Source organism: Drosophila teissieri, chromosome 2L (assembly GCF_016746235.2).
Source record: "Drosophila teissieri strain GT53w chromosome 2L, Prin_Dtei_1.1, whole genome shotgun sequence".
Taxonomy (NCBI): Eukaryota; Metazoa; Arthropoda; class Insecta; order Diptera; family Drosophilidae; genus Drosophila; species Drosophila teissieri.
This window is the reverse complement of record NC_053029.1, coordinates 8,659,766-8,679,488: the sequence shown is the minus strand read 5'-3', so window position 1 is coordinate 8,679,488 and position 19,723 is coordinate 8,659,766. Positions and strand designations below refer to the sequence as shown.

At 45.0% G+C, this 19,723-nt stretch overlaps 1 protein-coding gene across 4 annotated transcripts; it reads right to left on the bottom strand.

Annotated features, from left to right (window-relative positions):
- Window positions 1-1,432: 1,432 nt before the first annotated feature.
- LOC122617279 (zinc finger protein sens) lies at window positions 1,433-19,208 on the bottom strand. 4 transcript variants are annotated; one of them, XM_043793073.1, is made up of 5 exons: window positions 18,087-19,208; window positions 8,740-9,553; window positions 8,120-8,527; window positions 7,426-7,607; window positions 1,433-2,555 (listed from the first exon to the last, which is right to left on the bottom strand). In XM_043793073.1, exons 1-5 carry the CDS (start codon window positions 18,538-18,540, stop codon window positions 2,164-2,166), a joined length of 2,250 nt encoding a protein of 749 aa, XP_043649008.1. In that variant the 5' UTR covers window positions 18,541-19,208; the 3' UTR covers window positions 1,433-2,163. The 4 variants fall into 4 exon arrangements, with proteins under 4 accessions (XP_043649008.1, XP_043649024.1, XP_043649032.1 ...); XM_043793089.1 differs by lacking the exon at window positions 18,087-19,208 and adding an exon at window positions 9,900-10,082; XM_043793097.1 differs by lacking the exon at window positions 18,087-19,208 and adding an exon at window positions 9,868-10,080.
- Window positions 19,209-19,723: the final 515 nt, after the last annotated feature.

Below are 19,723 nucleotides of genomic sequence, written 5' to 3'. Positions count from 1 at the left end.
TGATAGCACTCGATTCGATTCCACTCGCTCAACTCGTGCCTCCTGGACGGAAGTTGCTGATTTTGTGACTTTTCCAGATCGTTTAAGATTGATTGATCAATGTTTTATGATCACCAATGCCTCGACTCCCTTCCTCTCCCATCGATCGACGACTTTCGATGGGTCGTTTGATCTTGGGGCTTTGCTTTTGTTGCGGGCGGCATAAACGTTTGTTGATTAAATCGCAGGATGTTATCGATCATTGCATAAATTAACACAAGACTCGCTCGAAAGCATTCAGTATGTTATAGGCTATTATTAATTTTTATTTGAATATCCATAATCGCTGACGGCTCTGCAAATGTGCAAACCTAATCACTTGTGCACTAAAAATATCGTGGGAACTGTTTGTGGTTACAAATATAAATTCATTTGCACAGTACTTCGTTTTAGAAGAGAAAATGCCATGGAGAAAGTCGTTACATTACCCTTTTACTTTGTACTTTGTCTCTTCATATTTGGCGAGCAATTTCATTTTCCATTTCGTGGCCATCACAAATAAAGCGATTTACACGTACCCGACCATTTTATTTATATAAATTGTCATATGCAAAAGAGCCAGAGAAGCGCAACGAAATAGTAACTCAACGTTTTATTCGAGGTAGACAGGAATATTTTTTATTGATGAAATTGGTTTGGCTACAGCTGAACTCCATTTGCAAAGTAGACAATTTGCCGCTGTGCAAATTGCAGACTTGGGAATAGTCCGATCCGCGGAGTGGGGGAAACCATAGCGTATGTTCACCGTGCTCACCGTTTGCAATTTATATATACTTTTTTATTGTCAAATTTGGTAGAGACACAGCGCCAAGATGAAGATGGAAATCGGAAAATGGACCTGTAGCTGGAAAATGTAGGTGGGTAGTTGGTGGGATGGTTGATGGCTTACCCTTGTCTCGTACGTGATATTTGATATCTGCGGCTGGACACGCTGGGGAATAGCAAACAAGTTCAAGTGGGCTACACCCACTCGTGAGTTACTCGAAAAGTTTTGAATATCCCTGTTTATAATTCCCATGGACGAACGTATGATTTTTTAATCTTTCTGCCAGTGTGTTGACATTCAGGGTTATTGAAATGTCCTCGAAGCGATTCCCTTTTCAATTTTGTTGTGAATTCGCAAAGAGGTTGGCCAACTTCCTATTGACACTTCACTGTGACGTGTGCTTTTTGGTTTTCAAATTATAATAATGGGTGGATATCTCTAAGCCGTCGAAATCAAGAACACTCAACTTGCACATTTGCTTAATAAATTCAATTTATTTTGAAAACATAAAAATACTTAGAATGTAGATTAATGTTTGTCTTCATAAATGTTATTTTAATATTACATACATTATTTTGTTGAACATTAAAATGAAAATATATATATATATATATTTGTTTAGCGGTTTTTACATACATACATATAATATGTATAAATAAGTTAAAAAATTTATTAATTAGACTAAATTCATTGGAATGATATAATATCAAAATAGTTTGCATAATACAGCGATTTAGTTAAAATTTCACAACTATCTAGAAGCGAAAACTTGGAACATTTTAGTTTTGCCCTCACGCATTTGAATTTCATATTTTCTTTTATTTTTATTTCATACACTGGATTCCTTCCGTTTGGATTTAGTTTGTTACATTTCACAAAGTACGACACGCACAGTTCATATTGATGGAAATTCTTAATTTGATTTTGATTTTAAACTGACCCACAGCAAACTGGCCACAGCAATACTAACTGACATACATACATGTATAGTATACATAAGGGAAAATGTGGAAACTCCTTTTGCTCTGGATTACTTTGGTATGTTCGTAAGATGGCAATGTGATTACGCTTTAATGATAACTTGAGACTGACTATAGTGTGCTTGCTTTAATTGGTTTCAATTTGTCTTTGCTATTTTAGGTTTTAGGTTTTTTGGCAACATTGGAAATAGTTTTTCTTTTTTATGTTTTAACTGGCTGGCTTAAAATTATTTAAATTGTTTTAATCTGTTCTCTTTGGAGTTCGGTTTCAAGCGGTTGAGAATGCCCAGCGAAGCCTTTCACTTCCGTCTATTGCACAATGGTTGCGGTTGATTTGGATTTGGATTTCGGTTCTTGCTCCTTTGCCTCTCAGCTTGGTTATGCCAGCAGCGACACCTTCTGGCAGTTGAGGCCCCCCATCTGAGGCGCTCCATTTGGGGCCGAGCCGACCGCACTGCCGCCCTGGCTCCCCGCTGGCCCTCCGCCCGGAACGGATCCCCCCGCCGACGCCGCCGCCGCCGCTGCACTCAGTTCCGCAGAGGCTGCCGCTGCCGCCGCCGCCGACATGAAGTCCACCTTGCCCAGGTGGACGCGCAGGTCCGTGTGCTGGGTCTCCTTGTGCCGGCGCAGGTCCACCTTCCGCTGGAAGGCCTTGTGGCAGAGCTTGCAGGAGAAGGGCTTGTAGCCGGTGTGCTTGCGGGAGTGCGTGATCAGGTTGGAGCTCTGGCTGAAGGCCTTGCCGCACACCTGGCACTTGTGCGGTTTCTCACCTGGAAGATGGGAAGGATGCAACACGTTAGTAGGGCTCAAATTGGGATAAATTGGGACTCATTCGGTTCTTATTTCGGTGCACCATTTGATGACTAGGAAACAAAGATTGAATTTATGTACATATGTACCCAAATGCTATGTTCTACAAAATAATAAAGTGCTAAAGGGATAGGATATAAGAACAACTACTGCCATCTCGTGTTATTCACTTGGAACATTTTGTCATTGGAATAATTCTTCTAATGTGTGACTCTTCAAACGGACGAATGGAATTTGTAACTCTGCTTACATAATCTTCTCCTATTAAATACACCTAATTTTTATATGGTATCAGTATTCCACTAAGTACTATCACTAAGTACTAATGGGTATCCCCTGAGTTGAGTTCATTCTAATTGCTCTGCGTCTGAGTTTCCAAGCAGTGTGCGCCATTTTAGCTAGTTCTGTGCTTCCATGAGCCATGAGCCAACCTGATCCAATTCCTCCCCTTGGATGCACACACATCGCATCTCGAGCGTCAACCCCCAAAAAAAGCGAATCGTCGCCAGACAGAAGCACTGAAGCACTCCCCCCAACTCCCCTCCACTCCTGGGCCCCAAGACTCCATGTAAGTCATCTCCGCAGACCGCAGGCTGGAGCCACATCCTCCTCCATCTCCGCATTTCCATTCTCGTCTGGGGAGCGGGAGTGCTGGAGTTTTTAAATTTAAACTTTTTGGTTCATCAGTGTGATGTTCTGCGGTTGGCGCCGCACTTAAAGTCGCACTTTTTTCGTGCTCTGATAACATTTTTAAAGTAATTTTGTGGGGTTCTGGTTGTTCTTTTAAGGGCTTCCCCCAGTTTCGCTCTTTATACGCCATTTATTGCTCATTTCCGTGCTGTTGAATTTTTCATTAGAGATTTGGGTGGAAAGCTGCTTTCGAAATAAACGATTTTCCTGGAGCCAGAAATGTCATGAAAATTTCGCCGAACATAATGAAATCTCAGAAATGGCAGTTGAAAATGAAGAAAATATCAATTTGATTTTGAAAGCTCACAGCAGACGTCGTTTAGTCGCCAGTTGGGGGAAGTTAACTGGATGTCGGTGTACAGATGTCGGTGATTAATTTCTTCGATTGTACAATTTTTAAACTCCGTACAGCTAACTACGAAATCCTATCTCGAATACGAAGCTATTTTAATTAGAAATAGCATTGGTATGTCCTATCTTTTTCCTCTAGTTATACAAAAACTTTGATTATATTTATTTCCCCGCTCCCCGTTCTTCCGCTGCCAACAATGGTAGCAACGCATATATATTCCCGTATAGTTGCCCCTTATCTATAGCCCTCTGTTGTGTGGAGATAGTGGCACAGACTTGTTGGGCTACATTTTATGTACTACACCCATACACTTACTCTACCCACACCCCCACACACACACACACACAGATATATAGTATGAGATGGGGGTGGGGGAGGGCAACAAAATAACGACGACAACATGCTAACTTCAGAGGACCTGACTCTGTAGCTCCCTACCGAGAATTGGGGAAAGTGTATATAAAACAAACAGAGATACGGGTACATAGCACGGGAGTGAAAGAGAGGGGGCGAGTGAAAGAGACGGGCTGTGAATCCGGCGAAACGAAACGGAAGACAGCTTCGTTGTATATAATGGAATTGCAGCGACGTGATTGTGAAACATTCGACCGTAGGGATGTGCTCTGATTCAACTTTCAGTTCCCGGGGCATGAGGATTTCTTTTCCTTGAGCAGTGGGCACATGGTTAAGTGGGTGGTTGGGTGGTGGCTATGTGGGTGTCTGTGTGGCTGGGTGGCTGGTTGGGTTGGAAGGTCGAGCAACAGTAAAATTGAGCAGTCAGCCCGGAGCCGCCGGCTCTCAGTTGGCCTCACCGAGCATGCCTGGTGCTGGATGCAGAATCTGGAGGAGATGCCTTCTCTGGGGTCCGTGGCTCGGGGCACGTTCGTGCACTATCGGCACAAATAACGTCACGTAGTCGCAGAGATTATAGAGCAGCTTTTATTATTTATCACGGCCAAAACGACCAACGAGCTCTAACAAGACCCAAAAACAAAAAAAACCGAAGTCGAGGAAAATAAGGAACTAGAAAAAAAATAGAAAAATCCCGTCGGCCGTCGGTAATTTGGGAAAAAGAGGGAAGTGCGGAGGCTATATTCCCGTATACGAGAATTATGTATCAGTGCAATGTCTTTTTTTTTTGCTCGCTTTTTCAACGATTTTTATTGCAGCACATTGCGGAAATACTTTTAAGTCTTGGCTGCCTCCCGAATGGCTTTCCTTTTAGTCTTCTAATGTTTTAAGCTTTAGTTAACCCCCCGTCCCTGTGCTCTGAATTTGCTGTCTAATTCAGCACGTTCTCAACGTATTTGGTGGCTTGGCCATTTTCGTTAAGCGGTGGGAATCAAATCACGCATACGCCCTGTGGAGCGGCGGGAAAAACAGAGGGAAGATTGCTTTGGTTTGATTTGGGAAATGATTTGAAACAAAGTAACAAGGGTCAAGCAGGTCAAAGCGGCTAACTGCAGGCTATATGTGTAGGGATTGGAACATATGTAGACAAGGAAAACTCATTTTCTTGCTTATTACAATGGTTTTTAGTTCCTGAACCATCTTAATCTGTATAAAATGGCAGATGTCAAATATTCCTTAAATTTTAAATATTATAGCTATAAGCACAGCCATTCTTTAAAAGCATTTAGCTTAAATTATCGATTTTTCACCTTTTGCACCTCAGACACACTAAAACTGAACTCTGGCATGGAAAACAAAAGTCATGAATAAATAAAATAATCTTGAAATGTTTTTTTCCCTTCAGTCCTTTTATAGCGCATAAATTGACGAAAACGAAAATCTGAGGCATGGAAATAAAAGTGAAACACACAAAAAAAAAAAAGAAGGGAAATTCGGTCGAAGCACGGACTAAGCATATAAACATTTCGCCAAAAAGTAAATAGGAAAATGCAAAAAGAAACAGAACGGGGAAAAAGCGAGGAAATTGTTCCGGAAAATCACATCAGATGAAAGGAGGAAAAATCTGCTGTCTGGAATGGAAACACGCCCCCGATGAAACACAGGAAAGAAAATTAAGGATAAGTCGTAAGGAAAGCAAAGCGAACGAGAGCGGAACTCAGGAAAAACCAAAGCACTTGGATCCTGGAAATCTTGAAATGTTGGGGCCAACTTGGCCACATGTGCCTTTTAGCCGAGGAAAGTGGAGTGGAGCTCGGCCATCCGTGGGGGAAGTTCGAGGGAGGCACACGTCCTAAATCGAAGACGGCAAACGATAAAAATGTCTGGAATATTTCTCTTTCGCTTTTTGTATGTCTGCGGGGGCTTGTAGGGTGCTGATTTCTCTTTCACTGATTTCACCAGACGCAGCAGCGAGGAAAGTCTGCTTATTAGAGGTTATTATCCTTGCCATTTGTAAACTGATTTCCAGCCAAAGCGGAATTCCGCTTTTTATGCTTAATGATCCAGTGTGCTTATACAATATATGGAATAGATTCAAATGCGCAAATGAGGGCATGATTACAGCAACTGAATGTACATAAATGTAACGGTATTGACTTCCTCAGCAGAATATAAACTTGAAGTTGAGCAGGTGTACATATTTACTACTTATTTGCCTGCATATTTACTATTTAATATATTACCATCTCGTAATATTGAAAGTAATATTGTTATATTCTCGGAGGCTTTCATTTAGAATCATACCAATCATTTTCCGTGTGTACGAGTGTGTGTGATTTTAACTTTGATATCGATGCTAGTGGGTTTCGGTGCTGCCCCACCCAACGGCCTTCCCCCTCTCACCCGTTCTCAGTTCCACTCCCCTCGTTTCGCAATGGCGTTTCAGTTCCGTTCGGTTTTCGGCTTTCCGGGGGTGTGTGTGCACCTACACCACTGCACGCCTTCGATGTGTGTGTGTGCGCCTCGTATTTGTTATTCGTGTGAGTGCGCGCGTATAAAACAGAAAATCAAAATCTCTTGACTAAATTTTTCATTGGTCGGCTGTGATTTCTCAGCCCGCCTCTCTCTCGCGCGCTGTCTCACTCGCTCTTCTGTCACCGTCACCGTCTCTGTCTGTGTGTGTGTGCGTTAGTGTGTGAGTGCTGGAGTGTCTGTGTGCTGGCCTTCCAGTATATAGATTCTTTCGGATTCAGATTCTTATCAGCAGCACTCTCTCGCTTACTCTCTCCCCTGCGATTTCCGGAGAACTGGGAGAACTGGCAGAACTGGGCGCTCTTTCAGCTGTCGTCTGCTCCATTTTTTTTCGAACCCTCCCCCACCCCTCCCTCTGGTTTTCGCAACCACCCCCCAGATTTTCGCTATATCTGCTTCTGCCGATGGCAACTGTAATTGCAACTGGCGACTGCGGCTTTTGGGGTGGCTCGTTCGGCGCTTTAATGGCGACGCTTCCTGTTCTCCCCCCGCTGAAGGGGGTCCTCCCCCATGCCATGGAAGACCTCACACCCATGGTCGCTCCAACTGCGCTTGTGTTTTGTCGAAGTGCTTTAAAGATACGCTGGTTTTTGGGCTCGAATTTTGCATAAATAAACTGCAAAAATCTGTGATTCGTGGTATTGCTTGATTTAAGAAGATGAAGTACTTGTTTTCTAATAATAAAGTACTGCTATGTACTGCATTTCTTTCTAGATTGTTTTTAAATCATAATACATTACAGGTGTAGTATTGCTTTGTTAGAAAAATGGGTAAATTACACGCTGTGTACTAACTATCTAACAACAAAACTGATCTCTCCCACCATAAAAGCTATTTAAAACCTTTTAAACGTGGTGCACCGCATGGGGAACCCTTCTTATGTGCAACACAACTGCACTGCTTACCCGTGTGGATGTAGGTGTGCTTCTTCATGTCGCTCTTCTGGTGGAACCGCTTGCCGCAGTAGTTGCAGGGATAAGGCCGCGTGTCGCTGTGGATGAGCAGGTGGGTGGACAGGGTGCTGGAGCGCTTGAAGCGCTTGCCGCACTGCTTGCACTCGAACACCTTCTCCACGTTGTGCACCGCCCTGAAATGGGTAGAGGGGTGGAGGTGGTGTTGCGGGATTAGTGGGGGGTGCCAGTAACGAGTGTTCGCCGTAATTAAGGTCCGGTGAGTCCCCAAAGGCGAAAGCGGACGTGTTTTAACTACAGCCACAAAGGCAAACATTTGGTCAGGCTGAAATCCAGCCATTTTGGCTAAATTAAGTAATGCAAAGTGTCCCAGGCAGGAAGAGCACTCATTACACTCGGAAATATAGTTGTAACATTTCTGCGTAAGTTAATTAAATAAAAAAAAAACTTTAATTAACTTTCAATGATTTTATAAACAAAACTGAGTAATGTGTAATTGCATATCTTTTGCTTTTTTCATATGATCCATAATATCTGCCCCTATTTAAAAGTTGAAAGTTATAGGTATGGCTTGATAACAAACAAATGAAGTTCATCTATGTTACAAACTTTTTCCGAGTGTTGGCATGCAGTGGCCCAACACAACCCGATCCCCCGCTTCCCCGCTGCGGTGGCATGCTACACATACCTGTGCTGGCTGAGGCTGACCTCGTGCCCGAAGGTCTTGTTGCACAGCTCGCAGGCGTAGGGCTTCTTGCCGTGGTGCGTCCGGCGGGAGTGGACCTCGAGGCCGTGGGGCGTGGAGAACATCTTCTCGCACTTCATGCACGAGTACAGGTCGCTGAATTGGTGCAGGCCCGGCCACTTGGCGGCCATGTGGTGGAAGTGGTGCAGGTGCGGCGAGTGGGGCAGGCCCAGATGCCCGCCATTGGGTGGCACGCCCACGCCCACACCGACGCCAACGCCCACGCCGACGGCCGCTGCCGCAGCTGCTGCCGCCGCCGCTGCCGCCGAGGAGTTGTTCTGTCCGGCGGACTGGAGCGGCACCATCAGGCTGCGCAGACGGAAGAGATTTTCCTGCGAATCCGGATGGTAGCTGCGGAAATACATTTAATTGAGGCGAGTTAATTAAAATGGGTACCCAGTTGCGGAATCACTTTAGCATGGAAATGGAGATGGAAAGTGGAAAATGGAAAACGGAGCTAATCTCGTAATGAAATTGTGCTTTAAAATGGGTTTACTGCTTAACCCTTTAGTGCCAGAACTATATTTAAAAAGTGTTATTAAGTCAAAGGACCCTCAACTTACCCTGCTGCCAGGCCGGATTGCTGTTGTTGCTGTTGCTGCTGCTGCTGCTGACCTTGGTGGAAGGCGACGGCGGCGAAGAAGGGCAGGGCGGGCGAGAAGAGCGGTCGCTGGAACATGGCCGCGTCGTAGTTGGGCGGATAGCCCTGGCGCATCGCCTCCAGCGGATTGAAGGGCATGGCCAGGCCGCTGGATGTCAGATGACCGAGTGGCGGGCTGCGTGGCGTCCGTCTCTGTGGCGGTGGTTCGTCACGCCGCAGAAGCGCCGAAACTGAGAAGAGATCCGACTTCTTGGAGCCTATGCTACGGCCGCCGCCATTGGCGGTGATCAGCAGCTCGGAGGCGGAGGCTGAGGTGCCGCTGGGCGAGCTGATCCGCGGACTGCCGGGCGGTGAGTCCACCTCCAACTCCACCGACGAGCTGCTCGAGTGCGAGCGGGAGCGGGAATGCGAGCGGGAACGGGAACGCGATCTCGAGCGGGAGTGCAGTGAACGGTGCGAGTGATTCGATTCCGCGTCCTCCATGTCGATTTGCGAGGAGCAGGGACTGCGGGATCTCGACCCGGAGCGGGAACGCGACTGGCGGCGCAGCTTCTCGCTGGCGCTGATGAAGGCTGGCTTGGAGCGCTGGGGCAGATGCGGCTGTTGGTGCTGGTGGTGCTGCTGGTGCATCTGCTGGTTTTTGCTCAGCATCGAGATTGAGTTGTTGTTGTCCTCCAGTGGAGTCGGCGGCTTTAGGCCAACGGCCGCCGCTGCCGCCATCGCCGTCAGTTGTTCAGTCTTGACCAGTCTGCTTATGCTAAATGCAAGCGAGGCATCTGTAAAATTAAATTTTTCAATTTATTTTTAAGTCTTTTTTCTAATCAGTTCATTTATATATTTATATATAGATGTAGGATAGCACAAGCCATCTTGATTTGTTCACAAGATCGCTTAGTGAAATCAGAGCAAAGCGTTTGCCATATCATCAATCACTCACTGCAAAAAAAAAGAAAGGGAAACGGAATCCACCTGTACGGCCTCACACCGAAGAGTTTCATCGTATGTGTGCCAGTTGGCAGCGTATCGAATTTCAAATGTAATTATTTTCGTATTCAATCGCCTAATCCACCTTACATGATTATTAATTCACCCTAATCAACGAATCCTTCCCCTCTCACGAACCGCTTTCCGCATTTGACATCAGCGCGTCATCACTCGGCGTCGTCACCCCGAAATCCTCGGCCAGCGATGATGGCCACGGACACGGATACGGATACGGACACAGATACAAATCCGTGTGCGGATGCGGCGCCGGCGCTCAGGGTTGAACTCGGCACGCCCCTGGACAGGAGCAGCCAGCCGACAAGAGTTTCCGAATCGAGTTCTCTAGTTATTAAGCAAGAAGCAAGTTTTACTTGTAAGGCTTTTTAGGAATAGTAAAAGCTTGAACACTTTGTTTTGGTATTTATATTTTCATTTTTGTTTTCTTTTAGAAGATTTTTTCAAAGCAGCTTTAGCTATTGCACCTGACAATGAGAACTTATACTTCATATAACTAATAATCCAATTTAAGTTTCGACCTCAAAGCTACGCATTTTAATTAATATCAAATCTAATAATGTCTAAAAGTAAATCTAATACAGATATATGAATAAGTGTTGAGAAGATATATCCGTATATTCTGAAATCCTCAGCTGACACCGCTGGGGGAAATGGAAATCAGAACTTTTGCCTGGTGCACAGCACGAAATACACATCCTCGGAGTCTATCGCCCGTCGAAATGAAATAATAATAATGTGCGTTTAAATAGAACATCTGTTCGGTCCACACTCGGCTAAATGGAGCATGACAAAACAGAAAACACACAGCGGGCCGGGGAAATGGGATTCGCTTGGATTCGGAGTCGGAATGGGAATGGGAAGAGAATGAGAATCGATGGACTGGGTAACTGGGAACTCCGGCGACATTCCGCGTGTGCAAATTGACGCAGGCGCAAATCGCAGGGATTGCAGGGCCACGAAAGGGGTAAGGGTGAGGGTAAGGGGTGCACATAGCTCACTCCATGCAACGTGTATTCCGCATATGCCGTGTGCGTCGGGCAAGTGAAAACCGCGACGGGCCCGAGGCGAGGCGAGGCGAGGCGAATCGAATGAATGAATGAATCCGCATCGCAACAAAAGAATAACAATTTGACAACATTCTAATTCGCCACGCAGATAAAAGTAACTGCCAAGGGCCGCCGCCTTGGTTGGAAGTGGGTGGAAAACTGTGGGGGCGGGACTTTGATTCCCGGCCATAGTCCGGAGTCAGTGAGGCGGCAAAACGCAAAGCCAGGCAAATATAAACAAAACCCACGCACTAAACGCAGCCAGGGAAATTCGCACACACATACGTATCCATCAGATACTCAGATACAAATGGGAGGGGGTGGCAGGGTGGCTCGCCTGCCTCGCTGCTTTTCCCGCCAGAGTGTCAAGTGTTTTTATTGCCCTGCTGCTGCTGTTGTTGCAATGCTCGCCGTTGTTATTTTTGCTCGAACTTGGGCCTTGGGATTTTGGTTTTTGCTCCTAAGTGCTTTTGAATATGGAAATTGCCCATAATCCAGTACCTGGTTCGGATTCGTTTGATCATCACTATGTTTTTACTACTTTGCCTTGGACTTACTACGAACTAACTATTATTAAGGGAGATGCCCATTACATCGAAAGTGGAATATCGTCAGAAAAGCCAACTTATGCCAGGCAAATTTCATTCAACCCTCCCACCCAAAAAATCCAAATTTTAATCATTGACATTATGGCAAATGTGTTCCGGGGCCAACCCTTCCCTTCTAATTATGTACGCAATCGTCCCGAGAGCATTGCCACCAGCCAAAAACAAATTCAAATCGAATGGAGGTCTGGCTGGCACCGGCAGCAGGAAAAGGGGGCGATGGCAGTTCAGGCCCACACAATTATATATATATATAGAAAATAAAATTGGAAACGTTTAACGTGCGCTGCAAACTGGTGGGCCAAAAGCAACCCCAAGGACCAGTATTACAACCAGGATAAGCAGCAGCAGCAGCAGGAGCAGGACAAGTGGCTCTTGGTGGCTCACGTAGAGCGACTTGTTTAAACGATAATAATGAGCTTAAGCATGTGCCCGATGTCGCTCCAGGGTGGCGATTCCTCTCGAGTCCTGGCAAGTCCTGGCAAGTCCTGGCGCGTCCTTCGGCTGCTGGAGGCTGGCAAAGTGGCATCAACGACCCCTCGACGGTCGGCAGCAAAGTCATAAATTTGCGCACATTAGACATAGACATAGCCCTCGTCCACCCCGTACACCCCGAACATCCAGAACATCCAGAACACCCGGAACACCCAACCTACACCCTAACACCCAATATCATACAGCCCTCTGACGTTCATCTGTTTTTATCCGCCCGGGAGCAATATTCACGCACTCCACGCACTTGTTCGCATAAAAAGGACGAGAAGGTAAAATAATTATTCGACACTGCATGGTAATTGAAATCATTGTTATCCTGCGCCCTGTTTACTGTCTGCCCCGCCCACCAGGATTATTATTGTTTTGGGGCGATTTGCAGCCATTACAATTTGGTTTGGGTTTACGCATTGCCGGGGGGCAGCTGGTGCTCTGCTCCTACAGGAGGTGTTAATTTCTGGAATTTCATTTATAATTACTCGCAAGCTGCTGAAATTTGACGGCAGGTTGTTATAAAAATGGTTTAGTAAGCATTTTGGAAATACTTGGTTCTTTGGTTTAGCAAGCGATTCGTAGCATTTCATTTTAATTAAGAAACATAATCAGTTATGTAATTAGAAAATACTTAAAGGTGTGGCTTGCTTATGCAAATCTTGAATCTTACGACATCCCTAAGCAGTTTGATTACAGTCCCTAATCAGTGAGAATTTCCATGGATGTTGATATATGGATTTCGTATTTAAATTCAAGGCATATGCCTCTAATTTGGCTGCCAAACATATTCTCATTTGCACTTAATTTATGGCACCTCTTCGGGGCACAAAATCAGTTAGTCGAAGTATTTCCATTTTCCATTTCGATTTCGCGGCTATCGACGCGATTTAATCGCGAGGGCGAAGAACTGGGCAACAGTAGTCGGGGGTCCGGCTGGTCGTAATAATATAAAAACAAATTCCGCTTTCGGCAAATATGAAAGTGGAAATGGTGAAAAATAAAAACAGCACAGTATAAAGTATAAATAATAAAGAGCCCCGGCCGATATGGCCAGAAGAGGGCCATAAACTGTGAACGGGAACGGCTAGATAGATTAGGCCATGATTTGGTCTGTTGGCATGCCTGCGAATGTGTGTGCATGATTTACGGATTGCGTTGAGATTTCGATTTCGACTTGGTTTCGGATTTCGATTTGGATTTCAATTTGGATTTGGATTCGGATTTCGATTTGGTTTTTGATATGGATTTCGATATGGATTTCGATTGGGCTTTCGATTGGGCTTTCGATTGGGATTCCGATTGGGACTCCGATTTGGATTTGAATTGCCCACCCCAGCGATAGCATATCAGTTGGAGGGGGGAGAGCGCAGAGCTCTTTAGCCCGCATAAGCTCCACTCGTTGAGTGGCATTAGATGGGGATTGCGTATCCAAACACTCAACAGTTGGCCAAATGTGTGTATACCAGTTATCAGCAGGCATCAGCCATCAGCCATTCGCTATCAGCTATCAGCTGTTGGTCCCGCTGGGTCGGCAGCGCTTCTTTGAAGCCCCTTTGGCAAATGTCGCCAATTGCAATTACATTATTTATTTTTACACTGCAAATCAATCAGATGCCACTTCTCCCCGCAGAATGCCAATGGCCGTGCCCCAATGCGATCGCCAGCCCCAGCTCCGTGTATATTGCACCCTTTTCCCAGCTGCTTATCGCTGGGCCATAAATCAGGAGGCTATCTAAACTTTAGACTACAATTTTTTACCTGATAAATTCCATTTAATTGCCGATCCCGCGCAGCCGACGGTTTTCACTTTCCACCCGGGAGTATTCTTATGAAAACCAAAACCCCAAGAACCCATTAAGGGAATAACCTAGCTTCTAAATGAAGGTGGACTCACTGGCATTTATAGATACTTAAAAGTAGACGGTGATCGCGAGTTGGTTTGGTGTGATTTTTGGTTCCAAAGGTTCATATGACGCCCATTGTCCGGAGTTCAAATGTGGGTGATATCATTATTGCAGTCTGCGGAGCGGTTTATTGTTATTATAAGCCCGATATCTACTCTGGTAGCTTTTATGGCGGTACAAATTCGATATTGAAAATCGCAGTTCTTCATACTATCAGCGGCGGGAATCGATCCGGGGCACTTCCAATTTCAATATTCAAACATCGGACGTGACAAATGCCAACCGAATGGCAAATGGGATGGGGTTGGGCTGCGTTTCAGCTCCTTTGCGCTGGAAATTGATTTTTCTTTGTCAAACATTCAAACATTCATGATAAACCGAACTGGACGGGAATCGAGGGCATAAATAACAACAACAACGACAAAAAGTCGGACACAAATCGAGGAAGGGAAGTGAACCTCGCCGTGGTACGAGAGTATGTACATACTTTCTTAATGTTGCACGAACTATGTCTGCGGTTGGCTTTTGTTTACTTATCGGTCGCTCGCTTACTTTATGATACTTTTACTCTTTCGATTTTACAACTGGCCACAGAGGATACTGGCATGTTTAGATGTCGTTATGTATTTACCTCGGATCGTAAATCATAACACGTGTGTGGTGTGCGTGTGTGGTGTGTGTGCGTAGTTGACTATGCCTCACCCTCTTCTGGTTGTCTATATTGTATCTTGCAGATACTCGGTCTGTGGATTTGGCGTTTCTTTATTTGGCAGATTGACTGATTTGGTTTTTGGATATCTTTATAGATTTACAATGCCCAATTTTCGTCTACTTGTGAGAAGTTGAAGTATATATGACAGGCGATGAGTTGCCAATGATTACGACGTGTGTCGTAAACATTTCATAAATATTGCTCTGATTTTCGTTGCGACAATTTGTTATTGATCAATAATGTACTTTGCAGTGGAACTCGTTTGTAGAGAGGTATGTGTCAAATCGAATTGTGAATGCACTGAACATTTTATTGAATGCTATAGCGAGTTTTATTCCCAAAAGAACTCTGTCATCTTGGCTTCAAATACATTCCAATGAATATACTTCCGATGTTGTTATATATCTTTTGGCCACATTTCGTAGGAAATACTAGCAAAGTTACTCTTGGAATTTAGTCACACTCACAATGTAAGAAAAATATAATTTATAGTAATGTTTAAACCAATCAGTTTTACACTGACAGAGACAAGTTTTCCAATATTTCTTGAAGATAAGCGATTGTTGGAGTTTTATTTATTCCATGTGATATGCCAATTGCCCTTTTAATTGTTCAATCGTTTGGTGTGATTGAAAATGGCTTAACAAATGTGTTATTAAATTTATATCGGCTTGTGCGTGGCATCATATATAAAAAAAAAACCCGATAGGCGCTGCAAATAAATCAAAAATTATAATTTATACCTTGAACGCTTGGAACCGTTCTGATTTTCGGGCTGATATCACCGGAATACTATGTCCACTTGGGGGCGGACAATTGGTCGCCGCTGGGAATGTCGAATGGGAATGAATCAATGCTGCTCCGAGATCTGTGCTCAAGTAATTTGAGTACGGGCTGCCATTTAACCCATGCTCCCTTTGCGACTATTAGTCGGCTTTTTAGTCTGGGCTGGGTACGAGCAATTTTCACAATTTAACTTAATTCGTGACTCACAAGTGACACAGCCGGTGTCAAAGTTCTATTTTATTCCAGTCGCAGCATTAGAGTCGTGGGCATCATTAATTGACTCATACGGCGGTGGCATATGACAAAAATTAAGATCATCCACTCATGGGTGGTGGGTGGCAATGGGAAATCGAGACGATATTTCTGGCTGACCTTTCGGGGCAAGGTTGTGTCTCCATGGCTGAACAGATAATTACTATTGCAGTCCACTCTATTCTATATCCCTACTTACTGCCTTAAATTATGATGTTAAAATTTGAAGAAGCAAGGGATTCTCACACTTATTGATTAGATTTCTGAAAACTTATTATTGGTAGTTGCCCACAAAAACTGTTGCCTACTTTGAGGACACAATGTAGTGGCTTTTGATCCATTAAATATTAAATTCAAAGGCTTAAGCTATAGTGGCAAACAGATTTTCACAAAGTTTCCGTCCTTCAACAGGAGGGGCCAATCAGTCACCAAAGAGCCCTGCGAACTTTCGCCACATCAACCAATATATTGTGCCACCGAAAACCGAGAAAATATTCCAACAAACAAAGCGAAATTCATTTTCTCTGGAGAAAGAATAAGGTTGGGAAAACGGGGAGGAGGGCGGGGGGTTGCTTGTCGCGGCAAACGGAATTGAAAATTCAGTGTGCGAGTGTGTGTTCGCGTGCGCGTGTGTGTGTGTGTGTGTGTCTGCTTTTCCGCATATCCATGTCTGTGTTGGAAGCGGTGGAGAGCTAAAAACATATCCGTTGGATACATGTAATGCCGGTAAATGAAATCCGCTTGTCGCTGCCCAGTGTGTGTGAGAGTGTGTGTGTGTGAGTGCGGAAATATGGGAAGGAAGAGGGTTCGTGGGACGGTCAGTGTTGTCAGCTTGGCTTTTTTCTAGAAGATTCCGAATTTATTTAAATTCATTTGAAACAGGGAACTAAACAGCTGTCTGCATCTGGGGTATCTTTAAGGTTTTAGCTAGTAAATAGCTCCTTAATATAATTTAAAAAACAAATTTGTTTATAGTGGTTTAAAAGTGCACCCATATTCCTTCAAGTCCTTTCAAAGCAAAATTGTTTGGTCCATTTCGGTCAGCACTGAAGCCTGGGGCTGCCGTGCGAACGCTCATTCATTCATTCAATGCCCATATTTGAAATTCAACAGCGATGGCGATGACAACGGCGTCTGCACACAGATGCACACAGACACACAAGCACATGTGTGAGTGAGTGTGAGTGTGAGTGTATCTGGACTGGACTGGACTGGACCGAACTGTGTATCTACAAGTTTGTGCGATGGTTTGCCGTTCGCAGCCGTATCTGTATCTGAGTATCTGTGTATCTGTGGTCCAGCTATGGATTTTTCAATCCCCGATATCCATTTTTCCGCCCCATGTCCGCACAGAAGATTTGCCCATTAAGCGTCGCGCTCACACTCACACACACAAACGGAATAATGAATATCCGAGCTCCTGCTGCCCCTGAACAATATTCGCTTTCCACGCTTTTCCCACCGAACTTGGGCTTTTTTCCAATTAAACCGACACCGTGCAGCCTTTGGGCTTTCACTCGGACATGGCCAGTGTGATATTTTAAAATCACACATTATTCAAATAAATTTTTAAAAATTCCTACATTGCCCGCTGACCAACCAGCCTTTGGGGGATTTGGCTACAAACTCGCTGCGGATTGGAGTCTCACCGTTTCTGTGTTGTTGATTTCAGTCTCTTTTGTTTTCCTCTTTTTTTTTAATTAACTCGGGGCATATGAAATGTGGTGGGGGTGTGATTGGGTTTATGCCAATCTGTTCGCAGGCTGCACAAAAATTTAATTTGACAAATGTTGATGTTCAGGAAAGTGCTGAAATATCACTGAGTGAGTTTGTTTAACGACCTGCTGACAATTAATTTGATAAAATCTTGATAGCTAACTTTTTTTAGGAAATCTCTTAAAAGTTTAGACAGATTTAATTTTTAAGAGTTTAAATAATAATTATCTTTAATTAAAGACAATATATTAATACAATTTAAAATCTATATTTGGTTGAAATTTAACAGAACAATTGCTCTTTCTGGCAATCTAAGAAGTTGTGATTTTATAAACATAAAACATATTAGCTTCGTAAATAGAAGGAATAATATGAAATGGAAAGGTGCATTAATATTTAAATATCAAAGCCTTTTTGATTACAACACAAACTAATCATCTATTAATTATTATGTTTATCATCATTATATAATTTCTTCCAACTGCCTAGGTAAATAATGGTTTTCGCACCATACTAATCAGCTTGACACCCTTTTTAAAACACAATTTCAATAATTATGCATATATTATCACATATGAAAATGAGCAGAAAAGATTGTAAACTATTGAGTGAAAAGGGTGATAAATAAGACCTTTAACTTCACACCACTAATCTAAGTTTGTTTCAAAACTCGTATGGAAATGGAAAAATTGCCCTGAGAGCGATTTAATTTAATCACAAGAACTAAAATCCATGTTGCTAAAGAATTTCCAAGGTTTATGGAACCGAACATGCAGATAAAGTATGTTTTTTCAGCTTACCGTCGGAGTTTCGCTTCTTGGGCAGCACCGCTTTGAAGGCGGACATGGGCGCGTACTCGTGCGGCGACGTGGAGGCCGGCGGCATCTGTGGCTGCGGGTGATTGGGATTGGGATTGGGATTCTGTGCCGGCTGCTGCTGGTGGTGGCCCAAGGCCGCGTCCGCGGACATCTGGATGCGCTGGTGGAGCAGCTGCGTGGGCGATGGTATCGTGGCCATGGCCGTCAGCGCGCTGAGATCCCGCACCTGCAGCGGAGCGGAGGCGGCGGTGGAGACGGAATTGGAGGCCGACGAGGATTGCTGGCTGGTGAGGAAGGGACCGGGAAAGTCGGCCGCAATGGCTGGCTTAAAGTTGCCCAGGCTGTAGTCGAGGGGCAGGTGGTGTTGGTGGGCGGGCGGTGCGGCCGGATGCAGCAGATGCTGACCGGAAGTGGCTTGCATTTTGGCCACGTCCATGTCGGGATTTTTATCACTGATTCAATAAGTTTAAGTTTCTTTTTTCTATGTGTTTTTCTTTCGATTAACTTTGGCTTTTTGCCAGCGGACTTTTGTTCTTTTGCTTTGGCACTGAAACTGTTTCGATTTTACGCGACGGCATGCGAATGCGGTTACGGTGGCGTATACGCAACGTGGCTACCGGAAGGAAGTGTCACAGATTTAGGGCTTTAAGGCTGCTGCTGCTGCTGCTCTGACTGCTGCTGCTGCTGTTGCTGGGCGCATAACTGCTGGCTTCGGCGTCATCGAGCGGACTGAAACACCGTAAAAACCTAATCACGGATCCGTGGAACGCTGACGCCGGCGCCCGGCCGAGAGTGAATCTCTGCTGCCGAGCTTGGAAAACTCTGCTGGCGCCGCAGCTGCTGCTGTTGCTGCTGCTGCTGCTGCTGCTGCTCCTGCACTTGACTTTTAGCCGGGGATTCGGAGAGTGCGGCCAAGTGCCATATGCCATATATGCCAAGTGTTGCGATTTTCGCCTAGATTTGGCAGCGACGTCGACGCTGGCAGCGACGTCAGCGAGAGAACGTCTCTCGTTGCTTTCCCTATCCGTATATCTATCTGTATATCTGTGTATATACGATTCGATGTGAATCCGCCCGTTCGGATACGGATTGCTGCTGCTCCGATTTTACCGCTGTCAGCGAGCGTCTGCAGGCGACTGACGACGAGCGGAGCGGCACTCGAGTTTCCACTCAGCGGAAAAGCAGCGCACCACCACCACCACTACTGTGTTGCTGCCATGCGAGTGCGAGTGCGAGTGCGAGCGGGACAACGGCTGATTCCAATTGGAACGGCGGAATGGTCAAGTGGAATCGGAACAGCCACCACCATTTGCCGTGCTCGTGGCCACGCCCCCTTTCCAGCTGGCCATGGTTAATCTGGATTTTTGGTAGCTTGTTGTTGGTATTTTTAGTGCGCATACCGCTTTGATTCGTTCAAATCAATGCCACCGCCGGAACAATGGTGGCGAGTGGGTGGTGGTGCTGCTGGTGGTGTAGGTGTGAGGAGTGGGTGGTGGTTGGGGCGGCGTTGGTGTAGGGTGTGCGTGTGCTGGGCGCGTGTTTGCTGGCCTTTGGTTTTGGGGGCGGGCTCTCTGGATTTCCTGCGATTTTCTATCTTTTATTTTGTAGATCAGCTCGAA

Coding starts and splice junctions, on each gene's coding strand:
- LOC122617279 (XM_043793073.1), bottom strand. CDS start 18,540: ATGGACGTGGCCAAAATGCAAGCCACTTCCGGTCAGCATCTGCTGCAT. Junction 7,608..8,119: donor GTCAGCCTCAGCCAGCACAG/GTATGTGTAGCA, acceptor TACCCATTTCAG/GGCGGTGCACAACGTGGAGA. Junction 2,556..7,425: donor GCACACCTACATCCACACGG/GTAAGCAGTGCA, acceptor CCCATCTTCCAG/GTGAGAAACCGCACAAGTGC.